We start from the raw sequence: 13844 nt of genomic DNA on the forward strand, positions 1-13844 counted from the left end.
TGTGAAAAGTTTTCTGGGCGCACACAGTTCACAGTTAGTTTTGCTTAGTTAAATGTAAAAAAATATACAAATCGTGTAGAAAAGAACTGCAGGTGCTGGTTTAAATCGACGGTAGACACAAAATGCTGGGGTAACTCGGCAGGGCAGGCAGCATCTCTGGAGAGAAGGAATGGGTGACGTTTCGGGACCAGACCCTTCTTCAGACTGATGACGGGTCTGAAGAAAGGTCTCGACCCGAAACGTCACCCATTCCTTCTCTCCAGAGATGCTGCCAGTCCTGCTGAGTTCCTCAGCATTTTGTGTCTACCTTCAAAATAAACTGATTGTTGGCCGGGGAGTACATGCTTTCCCAAGTGACACTTTCTCCATGTGGTGAAAGCAGTAAAATGTCAAGAAAAATCCATCTTTTTTTAATATATTGGAGGTTTGGGGCTTGAAGGTTCTTCAGCAATCAGTCTGCTGTTTGACCATTTTCATTTGGCTTGTGCTCATTCCAGTGTGGGAAAAACAACTTCCTTATTTTTTTTACTTCCTCTTGCAAACAGCGTTGATTTTGATAGCGCCAGCGTCATCTAAACCATCCCGTATCGCCAACAAAATCTCATGCATTGCAGACTATGTGAAAATTGACGATGGATTTAATAAAGGGCAGCACCACAATAAAGCACGTGTAAGATATGAGATTTAGTGTGAAATACTTTATGTTGATTATCATTTAGAGCTGGCTTGTGTTATTGGTATTCACCAGAAGATTAATTTAAGGGCGGCACGCAGCGGTAAAGTTGCTGCCTTACAGCACCAGAGACCCTGATTCGAGCCTGACTACAGGAGCTGTCTGGGTGGAGTTTGTACGTTCTCCCTGTGACTGTGTGGGTTTTCTCTGGGTGCTCCGGTTTCCTCCCACACTCCAAAAACGTACAGGTTTGTAGGTTAATTGGCTTTGGTTAAAAAACATTGTAAATTTTCCCTAGTGTGTAGGGTACTGCTAGTCTACTGCGCAGACTCAATGGACCTGAGGGCCTGCATCTGTATCTATATAATTGAAACAAAGTGCTCCTGAAATCAATATACCATAGACTTTCAGGTCAAATCGAAGCAGAATTTGAACCTGGGCCCAGGAGTAATTCATTGATATATCTAGTCCCTTTGCTGGTTATGTTCATGTGATCAAATTATCAAATGGCAAAAATTGGTGAAATTACCAAAACAAAAAAATAAATAAATAAAAAAATTACCAATGGCATCAGAAATATTATATTTAAATCAAGGAGAATGAAATTGTTATACAAATAGTTCGAAACTGATATGCTTTGAGGTGGCTCTTACATTCCCAATGTCATGGCGTGGCCTTTCAGACTAACTATTGAACCTCAGTGGTGGAGAACTGGGTACAAGGAAAACATCAAACCATTCTGAAGGCGCCATTAGTTTAAAGGACTTTACTTCAGTTCCTTTCATGAGTTGCAACACCATGTTTGCTGATCATATCGATATCTTTTGCATTTGTTTAGTTACATTTTAGTTTAGTTTAGTTTAGAGGTGCAGCGTGGAAACAGGCCCCTTGGGCCCACCGAGTCCGCACCGACCAGTGATTCCCGCACACTAACACTATCCTACACACACTAGGGAACATTTACATTTATACCAGGCCAATTAACCTACAAACCTATACTTCTTTGGAGTGTGGGAGAAAACCAAAGATCTTGGAGAAAACCCAAGCGGTCACAGGGAGTTCTCCCTGTGAACGTACGAACTCCGTACAGACAGCACCCGTAGTTAGGATCGAACCCGGGTCTAATGCGGCAAGGCAGCAATTCTACTGCTGCGCCACCATGCCACCCAATTTGAAAGAAAGGATTTGTGTAAATAGTTAAAGAAGGAAAACAGGTTGTGATAATCTTTAGATTATTATTTTCCCAAGGAAGGGAATGCCATTGCTTCTGCTTAAGGCCAGGAAAATATTTAATGAAATAAGAGAGTGAGGGGATCTGAGAGCCGATAGTCTCTTCACTAATAATGACAAATGACAATCGACTGCCCATGCTTGTATAAGAAGGTCAGAAAATATGGGGAAAGCACATCAGATATTTCAGCTTCTGTAAGAAGTTGATGGTTTTGTTTGTGGTCTTGTTCAAATAGAGGGTCTTGATCCAAATCTGTCATTCTACCTCTCCTAGTGGCATTATTCTTTCTCTGCATTTTCAGAATAAGTTTCTTACACCTGCTTTACCCACAACGCTGTCTCTGCTCCTGAGTTAAACTATAAATCTATTCTTTACGTTCTTTGTTGACTCAGAAAAAAAAAATCCACCTGCCCGGTTTGAGAACGGCTATACCTGATAAACTAGTGCAATAAGTGTGTTAATAATTCCAGGCAACATAGTCATCTTGGAATGAGGCAGTAAAAAAAGGTATTTTGATTGGAAAGTAAAGAAGATTTGGAAGCATCTCACTGGGAATTGCAGAACCGCCCAGCAGCTTCAGCACAATTTTCCGAAAGTATTTTTTGCCATCTTGCTTCATAATAGTTTCGCTCAGCCTATTCTTAAGTTCCGACCCATAATCAAAGAAGGGTGGCCAACCAAAAGATGAAACCAGTCTCAAAACACAAGATGTTGGATAAACCCAGCAGGTCAGGAACCAGCTAGTGAAAGAGAAGTGGAATTAATGTTTAACGTAAACATGAACTTCCATACCATGAGACATGAACTCTATTTTACTCTCTGCAGACGTTGAAGAGCCTGCTGAGTACTTGTGTCATTTTCTGTTTTCATTTCAGATCCCCAACGTGTTCAGTTTGTTTGCGCTAAACGGCCTTCGGTGATCAAAATGGTTGAAATCACCCTTCAAAATATCAATATCAATTGTCTCATCATTCTCACTTGGTTCAGGCTGAGACTTCCTGCAAGTAATTTGGATAATACTTTCGTGCATGAAAAAGATTGTTTACATTTTTGGATACAAGAACACTTGATGCCCGCTCCTGTTATTCCTTGCCCTTAAAGTTTCTCTCATCCAGACCACAGTTAATGCTATTATAATTAATGCTTGTATGAACTTTCCCTCTTGCATCCTAGAGCATTATGTTGCATTTTTTGTTTTGGCTCTCCCACATTTCCAGTGCTTTGAAGATAGGATTCATTGCAGACTGCCTTTGCTTAGCCCTGACATTCCTCTTACAATTAGTAGGCTTCTGGAGTTTAGGTACAACTTCATCTACTTTTCCTGATCTTACTGTATGTATTCTTCTCTTTTACTCTTTGCTTTAATCCCGGTAGTGTCCAGCACTAAGGGTTTGATCTCTCTTACTGGATATTCAGTTTAAAAAAAATCATTTGGCAAACTCCTCAGTGGTATTTGACACAGTACCTGACCAAAAACTTCACAGGAAAACTGTTTGAAAGATATCAATATTTTTCAAATCATATTTTCATATTTCTGACTGAATCAACAATGAGCAAGCTGCCTGTTGTCATTTTACCTTCACTCATTCATTAATAGAAGAACATGTTTAACTTATTCCTGCAATCTGTGATTGCTAGAACCATATTGGCCTCGTTTCCGTCTATTTCGTAGCTGGTAATGCTTGTGGTTGTAGTAAAAATCCCTCATTTTAAAGGTTTTGACATGTTACAGGATTGACGTACGTCAGTCCATTCCTCCTTAGTGTTCTGCAGAGCCTGGGTCTTCTGTTCATCGACTTGGACATAATCCACCCGCTCTTCCAGCATGGATGAAAGGAATGGTTTCTGTGAGAAAGACAGGACAAGCAATCTATTAGGTGGTGCTTTAGTTTAGTTTAAAGATACAGAGCAGAAACAGCCCCTTTTGTCCACTGAGTCCGCACTGATCACCCCGTACACTAGAACTATCCTACACACTAGGAATAATTTATAAAGCCAATTAACCAACAAACCTGCACATCTTTGGGATATGGGAGGAAACCAGAGTATCCAGAGAAAATCTACGCGCTCACGAGACAGCACCTGTAATCAGGATTGAATCCGGATCTCTGGTGCTGTAAGGCAGCAACTCTACTGCTGCGCCTCCGTGCTGCACTAGATGTGTCGGCTGCTCTAAGCACTCACTTCTCATGTACTTCGTCCCACGGTTTTGATATCTTTGTCTCTCTTTTACTTTATCTCACTGTCCTTTTTCACACTTCCTCTCACAATCACCCCTGTTCTCAGAAGTTCCCTTGCACTCCACATTTTCACATGCTCATTGCTGCACACTATTCCATTCCTTTCTTATTTTCACTTAGCTTGTTACCCCAATGGACATTTGCATTAAGGGATTTGTCCACTTGGGGTATTTCATAGAAACCGGTTTTTTTCAGAAACATTAATTCACAGAATACAGTATCGCTGACAAGGTCATGTGAAAGGAGTAGAATTAGGCCATTCGGCCTATCAAGCCTACTCTGCCATTCAATCATGGCTGATCTATCTCTCCCTCTTAACTCCATTCTCCTGTCTTATCTCATAACCCCTGACACAAGCACTAATGACGAATCTATCTATCTCTGCCTTAAAAATATCCATTGACTTGGCCTCCACAGCCTTCTGTGACAATGAAGTCCGCAGATTCACCACCCTCTGACTAATGAAATTCCGCCTCATCTCCTTCCTAAAGGAACCTCCTTAAATTCTGAGGCTATGATCTTGGGTCCTGGACTCTCCCACCAGTGGAGACATCCTCTCCACATCCACTCTGTTCAGAGAATACCTACATTCACCTAATTCCCTTCTGTACTGAATAACATGCTGGTGTATTTTAAGAGGGCATTTAAGATATAACTATGTTTGCAACTCTGGCATGACAGACAGGTCAAACCAACAAAGGAAGGATGAGATTTTCATTCCTCTAGTGCTTTAAAGAAGCAGGGAGACCTATCTGGTACTTTTGGAGTCTTAAACACTGATACTTATTCAAATTGTATTTAATTACTTGAAAATTAATTTCAAAACTCTCCGAGCAAGATTCCAACTCATGTCTCTGAAGCAACATAATCACTAAAGCACCGTACCGTGTGATATTCAACATTTAGTATTAGTTAAGTTCAGAGATACAGCATGGAGACAGGCCCTTTGGCCCACTGACCATCGATCACCCATTCACACTAGTTCTACATTATCCCAATTTCTCATCCACTGCCTGACCTAGGGGCAATTTGCAAACCCGCACCACTAAGCTACAAACCCGCACATCTTTGGGATGTGGGAGAAAATCGATGAAAAACCATGTGGTCACAGGGAAAACATTCAAACTCCTCACAGATAGAACCCAAGGTCAGGATCGAACCCCCGTCTCTGGCGCTGAGAGGCAGCAGCTCTTCCAGCTGCGCCACTGTACCACATTTGTGGACTGTAATGCCCCTGTCCCACTTAGGAAACCTGAACGGAAACCTCCGGAGACTTTGCGCCCCACCCAAGGTTTTCCGTGCGGTTCCCGGAGGTTGCAGGTGGTTGCCGGAGGTTGCAGGTAGTGGAAGCAGGTAGGGAGACTGACAAAAACCTCCGGGAACCGCACGGAAACCTTGGGTGGGGCGCAAAGTCTCCAGAGGTTTCCGTTCAGGTTTCCTAAGTGGGACAGGGGCATTAGATGCCACACCAAGTATCAAGTGACTGTAGATTTCAACCACCCAATATTAGGACAACGCACCTTCTGAACAGGAGATGGAGATGTTGCATTGAAGTCTAAGGCTAGATAGTCAAGGTTTAATGTCCGTGGCCAGTGATTGCTGCCATTACCATTGTACACAGAGCTTGAGCGTTCCTGTGGATAAGGATAGTAAAAAATTAATTTACTGGACTTTATCTTGCACTAAACGTTATTTCCTTGATGCTGTGTCTGTACACTGCGGACGGCTTAATTGTAACCATGTACAGTACTTCCACTGACTGGAAAACACACAACAAAAACCTTTTCACTGTACCTAGGTGCACAAGTCAATAATCCAAACTAAAAGTATGTCACGGTAATTATCATATGTTCTAAATCAAATGCCATAAATGCTGATAAATTGAAATTGAAAATTATTTGAGAAACTCAAGAAGTCAAGTAAAATTGGTGGAAAGCGAAGCAAAATTAATCACTAGAACTGGAAATAAAAGTTGGAGAGGTTACAGCTTGGTGCTGTATAAATATGAGGTGCCTTTTTTAGACAAGTATAGGGGCAAGGAAATAGGGGAAGGAAGCAAATAACAAAATAGAAAGTAGGTGATAAGATGGAAGGCAGATGGAAGTAAATGTTTTTTTTAAATTAAAAAGGGCTGATTCTGAAAGTTGGGAGTGGATGGTAATGAGGTATATGAAGAAAAAGGATGAGTCGAGAAGAACATTGTTTGCAGATGGCAAAGTATTACTTATACTCGTTGTCTGATAAAACAGAACTGGTTGTAATGACCAGAAATGGTTGAATTTATTGTGGTGTTTGCAAAGAGTTGTAAAGAAACACTTTGTAATTTAAGTGTGTTATATTTCCAATTTCCATTAAGCTATGAGAGGGTAGCATTGGAAGCGAAGGACACAACGGCCTGCCTGTGAGAATTCAAATGGCAAATGACCAGAGCTCAAGACCACATCTGTGAACAGAATGGACAAGTTCAGCAAAGCAATGATACACTGTGCTTAAGTGACAGGAGCAGAATTAGACCATTCGGCCCATCGAGTCTACTCCTCCATTCAATCATGGCTGATCTATCTCTCCCTCCGAACCCCATTCTTCTCCCTATATGCCTTCTCCCCATAACCCCCGACACCTGTACTAATCAAGGATCTATCTATCTCTGCCTTAAAAATATCCATTGACTTGGCCTCCACAACCTTCCGTGCAAAGAATTCCACTGATTCACCACCATTTGACAAAATAAATTCCTCCTCATCTCCTTCTTAAAGGAGCATCCTTTAATTCTGAGACTATGACCTCTAGAACTAGACTCGCCTACTAATGGAAACATCGTCTCCACATGTCTCCACAATGAGGTACCTCCTCATCCTTCTAAACTCCAGCGAGTACAAGACCAGTGCCGTCAAACGTTGGGTGTTCCCATTTACAGCAGACTAATTTTTTCTAACTTAAAGTCAATGCAGGCTAATGCTTGTTCTATCTGGAGGGATTGCCAGGGGGCTTGGCTGGGGTGGACGATGACAAGTCCAATACTTGCCTCCTACGCTTGCAATAGAATAGAGAGATTAAATCAGCCAGTGATTTGCCGACAGTTCTGGGTGCAAAGATCGAGAGGCCAAAGAGTTCATTCTTTCATTCAGTCATGCGTAACCGTGGTTTGTAATACCTTATAGTAGAACATTATCTGCTCATTACTCTGATTATATGGGTCACAAAAACACTGTGTACTTATAATAGGCAGCGCAATGGATACAAATGAGAAAGGACAAGTTTCGAATTACTTTCAAAAACTGCTCCTGACAATGGACAACATGAAGAAATTCACTTCTGAAAAAACCTTCACGCTGAATTAAGAAACTTTATTAATCTGTTGAGACGAATAACTTTGGGATTTAATCACAAGCTTCTCAGGACATTGTTTATTTTAGGAAGGCAAAAAAAAATCCTCCTTTAGACTGATCACTCCTTTCTCCTTTACAAACCTGACATTCCAACCTTGTGTCTTATTCCCTTTACCCTTTCTGAAAACTATAATCGGTTAAAAAAAAATGGTACTACGCTTTTGATGACAAAAAAACGTTTCCATTTTTGAATTCCTCTTTGTCTCAAAAGAGTCCAAAACATTATTTGATTTCCCTTCTTTGCTTGTTTCCTGGATTGTAGTTGCTATGCATGTATGTACATTCAGATACTGTACCACTGTGGGTACCTTTACTTGTTCAGTTGACTGTGTCTGTCATTATATCTGGAGAAATTATATTCGACCATGATATGGGTGAGATTTCTTAGCTATGCATCCAACATGTAAAATTTACCTCCAGCAGTCTAACGGGGTGAAATTTGATCCTTGCTGCTTATACAGGCGTAGTACAAGAACATAGATACAAATTTCAGAGCATTACAGTCTACGGCCAAAGGAGACGTGAAAATCACCAATACACAATTTAGTCATGCCAATGTCCTAGAACGCAGGAAGGTCACCCAGAATAGGTGTGAGAACCTACATGTAATGCCTTTCATGTAGAAACGAGGAGTTGCCGATATGTGGTTTACAAAAAGAAGACGCAAGATGCGAGAGTAATTCAAAGATAGACACAAAATGCTGGAGTAACTCAGCGGGCCAGGCAGCATCTCTGGAGAAAAATATTCAGTGATGTTTCGGGTTGAGTAATTCAGCAGGGCTGGCAGCATCTCTGGAGGACATGGATAGGTGACGTTTCGGTTCGGGACCCTTCTTCAGGCTGATCAGTCTGATGAAGGGTCCCGATCCGAAACGTCACCTGTCTATATTCTCCAGAGATGCTCCCTGGCACGCTGAGCTGTTCCAGCACTTTGTGTCTTTTGTTTTAATGCATTTCATGTCCAGTTAAAAATATTTTTTCTGAACTTCAGTGCCCTGAGCAGAAAGGGCATTGGATAATGTGCTCGGTGTCACCAAAGAAACCTGCCCTATTAATGGCCATACAGTTTCGCGCGCATCCACATTTTCTTTACCATTGCAGTGTAAGTTTCTTCGCAATCCCCATCGAAGGTGTTGTAAAAGCTTCTGGCTGATAATGTTTGGCTGTCGGATATGCTGCAGTTGGCTGTACTCCACCTGCTAAATTAGAAAGGAAGAAAGGTTGAGATAGTGACTATCTACTGCATGGCAAAGAACACTGAATGATAACACATAAAGCAAGGGGACATTCAGCACCCCCGGACTGAACCACAGTTCCATTTGGTCATGTTGATTCTGAATCTAAATATCACTTGTGTAGGAAGGAACTGCAGATGCTGGTTTACACCGAAGATAGACACAAAATGCTGGGGTAACTCAGCGGGGAAGGCAGCATCTTCGGGTCAAGACCCTTTTTCAGACTGTCTGAAGAAGCGTCTCAATCCGAAACGTCACCCATTCATATAACCATATAACCATATAACCATATAACCATATAACCATATAACCATATAACCATATAACCATATAACCATATAACAATGACAGCACGGAAACAGGCCATCTCGGCCCTTCTAGTCCGTGCCGAACACTTATTCTCCCCTAGTCCCATCTACCTGCACTCAGACCATAACCCTCCATTCCTTTCCCGTCCATATAACTATCCAATTTATTTTTAAATTATAAAATCGAACCTGCCTCCACCACCTCCACTGGAAGCTCATTCCACACAGCTACCACTCTCTGAGTAAAGAAGTTCCCCCTCATCTTACCCCTAAACTTCTGCCCCTTAATTCTCAAGTCATGTCCTCTTGTTTGAATCTTCCCTACTCTCAGTGGGAAAAGCTTATCCACGTCAACTCTGTCTATCCCTCTCATCATTTTAAACATAGAAACATAGAAACATAGAAATTAGGTGCAGGAGTAGGCCATTCGGCCCTTCGAGCCTGCACCGCCATTCAATATGATCATGGCTGATCATCCAACTCAGTATCCCGTACCTGCCTTCTCTCCATACCCTCTGATCCCCTTAGCCACAAGGGCCACATCTAACTCCCTCTTAAATATAGCCAATGAACTGGCCTCGACTACCCTCTGTGGCAGAGAGTTCCAGAGATTCACCACTCTCTTTGTGAAAAAAGTTCTTCTCATCTCGGTTTTAAAGGATTTCCCCCTTATCCTTAAGCTGTGACCCCTTGTCCTGGACTTCCCCAACATCGGGAGCAATCTTCCTGCATCTAGCCTGTCCAACCCCTTAAGAATTTTGTAAGTTTCTATAAGATCCCCTCTCAATCTCCTAAATTCTAGAGAGTATAAACCAAGTCTATCCAGTCTTTCTTCATAAGACAGTCCTGACATCCCAGGAATCAGTCTGGTGAACCTTCTCTGCACTCCCTCTATGGCAATAATGTCCTTCCTCAGATTTGGAGACCAAAACTGTACGCAATACTCCAGGTGTGGTCTCACCAAGACCTTGTACAACTGCAGTAGAACCTCCCTGCTCCTATACTCAAATCCTTTTGCTATGAAAGCTAACATACCATTCGCTTTCTTCACTGCCTGCTGCACCTGCATGCCCACTTTCAATGACTGGTGTACCATGACACCCAGGTCTCGCTGCATCTCCCCTTTTCCTAGTCGGCCACCATTTAGATAATAGTCTGCTTTCCTGTTTTTGCCACCAAAATGGATGGATGGATGGATGGATGGATAAAGACCTCTATCAAGTCCCCCCTTAACCTTCTGCGCTCCAAAGAATAAAGACCTAACTTGTTCAACCTTTCTCTGTAACTTAGTTGCTGAAACCCAGGCAACATTCTAGTAAATCTCCTCTGTACTCTCTCTATTTTGTTGAAATCCTTCTCTCCAGAGATGCTGCCTGTCCCGCTGAGTTACTCCAGCAGTTTGTGTCGGTCTTGAATGTCACTTCCCTAGCTTACATCCATTTCGCTTTCAACAAAGAAAGAAAGAACAAGCCATTATGTAACATAACGTTACATGTAACATAACTTTTCAAATCAAAAAATCAATTTCTAAATTAAGTTCGCTAAATAACTAATCAGGAGTTTACTTGTGCAGGTCGGAACATTAATGATCTGGAAAACAGCAAGAAAAAAACAACCACTATTTCAAGCAGATGCAGCTGGTACAAAAGATACTTCAGCTCCCCACTAGTTTAATGGATATAGACATTCCCACCAATGTAACTGAGTAATGCATATCAGGAAATCCTAGGGTTCCTATCTAGTTTGTGCATGGTTCTTTATGCCCCTGTCCCACTTAGGAAACCTGAACGGAAACCTCTGGAGACTTTGTGCCCCACCCAAGGTTTCCGTGAGGTTCCCGGAGGTTTTTGTCAGTCTCCCTACCTGCTTCCACTACCTGCAACCTCCGGCAACCACCTGCAACCTCCAGGAACCGCACAGAAATCTTGGGTGGGGCGCAAAGTCTCCAGAGGTTTCCGTTCAGGTTTCCTAAGTGGGACAGGGGCATTACTTTATAAGTCCAGAGTGTTCAATTGGCGTATCTACTGGCAATGGAGTCATTAAATTCTGATAGACACTAAATGCTGGAGTAACTCAGTGGGTCAGGCAGCTTCTCTGGCGAAAAGGAATAGTTGGCGTTTCAGGTCGGGGCCCTTCTACAGACTGAAAGATAGAGATAATTCCACGCATACAGCACCCTTAGTCAAGATCGAACCTGGGTCTGTGATGCTCAACTGCTGCTGTGCCACTGTGCCACCCTTCTCTTGTTTTGGCTCACAAAGTTATACCCATGCAAGGGAACACATTTGACGTACTGGTGGGGTTGGGAAGTTTGTGAAATTGTAAGAAAGGAAAGGAAATCTATTCTCGGGGTAAGCATACTTACAACGGCATACTCCGCGTCCGGCTGACTCCGGGACGGTTGCAGTTTGCCCTGATCGTCGACAAGTTCGTCAAATCTAAAGGTGGTGGCTTGACTGCAATTTAAACAGCATTGTGTGAGAAGAGATTACTTAACGCACAGAACAGCCATGATCACAATGAGATCAGCCATGATCACAATGAATGGCGGTGCTGGCTCGAAAGGCCGAATGGCCTCCTCCTGCACCTATTTTCTATGTAACATTTGTAAAGTCTTCTTCCCCATTGGGAAAAGTCAAAGCAATTGGTTGTTGCATTCATTTTTTACATTGTTAATAATTTAAAAGATCAGATTTTCAGCTATGACAAAGGAAGGGCGGGGTTTCTCTATATCGGTCTATCATCGGCGGAAACAGCAACTGTTTTTGCAATGACAAATACAGTACAGAATGGAAACAGGCCTTTCAGCCAACTGAGTCCACACTGACCATCGATCACCCGTTTATACTAGTTCTACTTATCCCTGCAGACTCGGAGCAATTTACAGGGGCCAATTAACCTGCCAACCTGCATTTCCCTGGGATGTGGGATGAAACTAGAGCACCCAGAGAAAATTATTTCTTGATTAGCAAGGGTGTCGTCAGGGGTTATGGGGAGAATGTAGGAGAATGGGGTTGAGAGGGAAAGATAGATCAGCCATGATTGAATGGCAGAGTAGACTTGATGGACCTTGAATGGCCTAATTCTGCTCCTATAACTTAAGAACTTATGAAACCAACGTGGTCACAAGGAGAATGTGCAAACTCCACACAGACAGCACCAGAGATCAGGATCGAACAGTGGTCTCTGGCACTGTGAGGCAGCAGCTCTACCACAGTGCCTAGACTTGCTGTTGGAGTTATGGCTTCCAGGACATGTTCCCTGTTCAGATGCTTCACATGCAGTGTAGACTTCAGGCATTCTACCCATTTACTGATGGAGTGTTATACATAACAGCATAAGGAAAAAGAGCCCATTTGGCCTCTTGAGCCTAATTTGCCATGCTACAAGATCATAAGTTCCAGGAGCAGAACTAGGCCATTCGGCCCATCAAGCCTACTCTGCCATTCCATCATGGCTGATCTATCTTTACCTCTCAACCCCATTTTCCTGCCTTCTCCCCATATCCCCTGGCATCTCTACTAATGAAGAATCAATCTATCTCTGCCTAAAAAATATCCATTGACCAGGCCTCCACAGCCATCTGGTGCAATGAATTCCACAGATTCACCACCCTCTGACTAAAGAAATTCCTTCTCATCTCCTTCCTAAAGGTACGATCATGACTGATCGTAACCATATCGATCTTCCTTATCCCATGCCCCTCATCTCTCCAATATCTAGAAACTTAGAAGTACAACAAATCTTGAGCCATCTCTTAGGTATTGTGCCAATAGAATGAATTTCAAGAGTACAGTTTGTACAAAGTCCCGGTTACTGACTAAGAGTGCACTTTAGTCATATATCTCTCATAAGAGTCTTTCACTCATGAAGCCCCAGTAAAAAAAACAAAGCATGCAAGCAGGTTTTAGGAATAAATAATTTCCCATGTAAAATCAGCTTTGTTTGCAAACAGGCAGAATCCTGTCCCATGCACAAATAAACGCACAATGGATTTTAGAAATCTCCCTTACTCTTTCTGATTCGAGGCTTGAGGTTCCTGTTGACTGGAGGAGGTTCTATATCCGTAGGTAATGGTGGATTGTCTACGGTGACTGATTGCAAGACCAGATTGGTACAAGCCGGGCTCATAGGAATGTAGCCATCTGATGTGCAGTCAGCTGCAGATATTATTGGAGAAGATCCTGGATTCATAGGAACGTAACTGTCCTCACCGCTATCCAAGTCACTGCAGTGATGGGCAGGTAGTCTCTGCTGTAAGAGAAAGAAATAGAAATAGGTTTACTTTTTGTTTTTTAGTTTAGAGATACAGCGCGGAAACAGGCCATTCGGCCCACGGAGTCCATACCAGCCAGCGATCCCCAGCGAATACACACCAGGGACAATTTTACACTTATACCAAGCCAATTAACCTACAAACCTCTACGGCTTTAGAGTGTGGGAGGAAATCGAAGTTCTCGGAGAAAACCCATGCAGGTACAAAGTCCGTGCAGGCAAGCATCCGTAGTCGGGATCGAACCCGGGTCTCTGGCGCCGTAAGGCAGCAACTCTACCCCTGTGGCACTGTGCTGCAGTCTCACTTATGATCTCACTTTGAAAGCCACTGCTCTAAAATGAGCTGGAAAATCATTCAGCTGTAATAACGATGACCAAAAAATGTAACTCCTGCACCTATTTTCTATGTTTCTTTGTTTCTATGTAAGCATCGAAGTGCCTTAATTGCTACAGCTCAATAAAGTGGCTCCCTATCCCTCCTTCCACGACCAAG

The 13844-nt window shown here is 42.6% G+C and overlaps 1 protein-coding gene across 2 annotated transcripts in view; it reads right to left on the reverse strand.

Moving 5' to 3' along the window:
• Positions 1–1746: 1746 nt before the first annotated feature.
• gab3 (GRB2 associated binding protein 3) overlaps positions 1747–13844 on the reverse strand; it is a 121936-nt gene continuing 109838 nt past the window's right edge. The window contains exons 6-10 of one of the 2 annotated variants that reach the window (XM_033030730.1): positions 13090–13327; positions 11442–11532; positions 8627–8732; positions 5665–5778; positions 1747–3749 (exon numbers count right to left, since the gene is read on the reverse strand). In XM_033030730.1, coding sequence (XP_032886621.1) covers positions 3609–3749; positions 5665–5778; positions 8627–8732; positions 11442–11532; positions 13090–13327 — 690 coding nt within the window. In that variant the 3' untranslated portion in view covers positions 1747–3608. Of the gene's footprint in view, positions 3750–5664; positions 5779–8626; positions 8733–11441; positions 11533–13089; positions 13331–13844 lie in introns of both variants that reach the window. The other variant, XM_033030728.1, reaches the window with a different exon arrangement.

The sequence above is a fragment of the Amblyraja radiata genome, chromosome 12, assembly GCF_010909765.2.
Source record: "Amblyraja radiata isolate CabotCenter1 chromosome 12, sAmbRad1.1.pri, whole genome shotgun sequence".
Taxonomy (NCBI): domain Eukaryota; kingdom Metazoa; phylum Chordata; class Chondrichthyes; order Rajiformes; family Rajidae; genus Amblyraja; species Amblyraja radiata.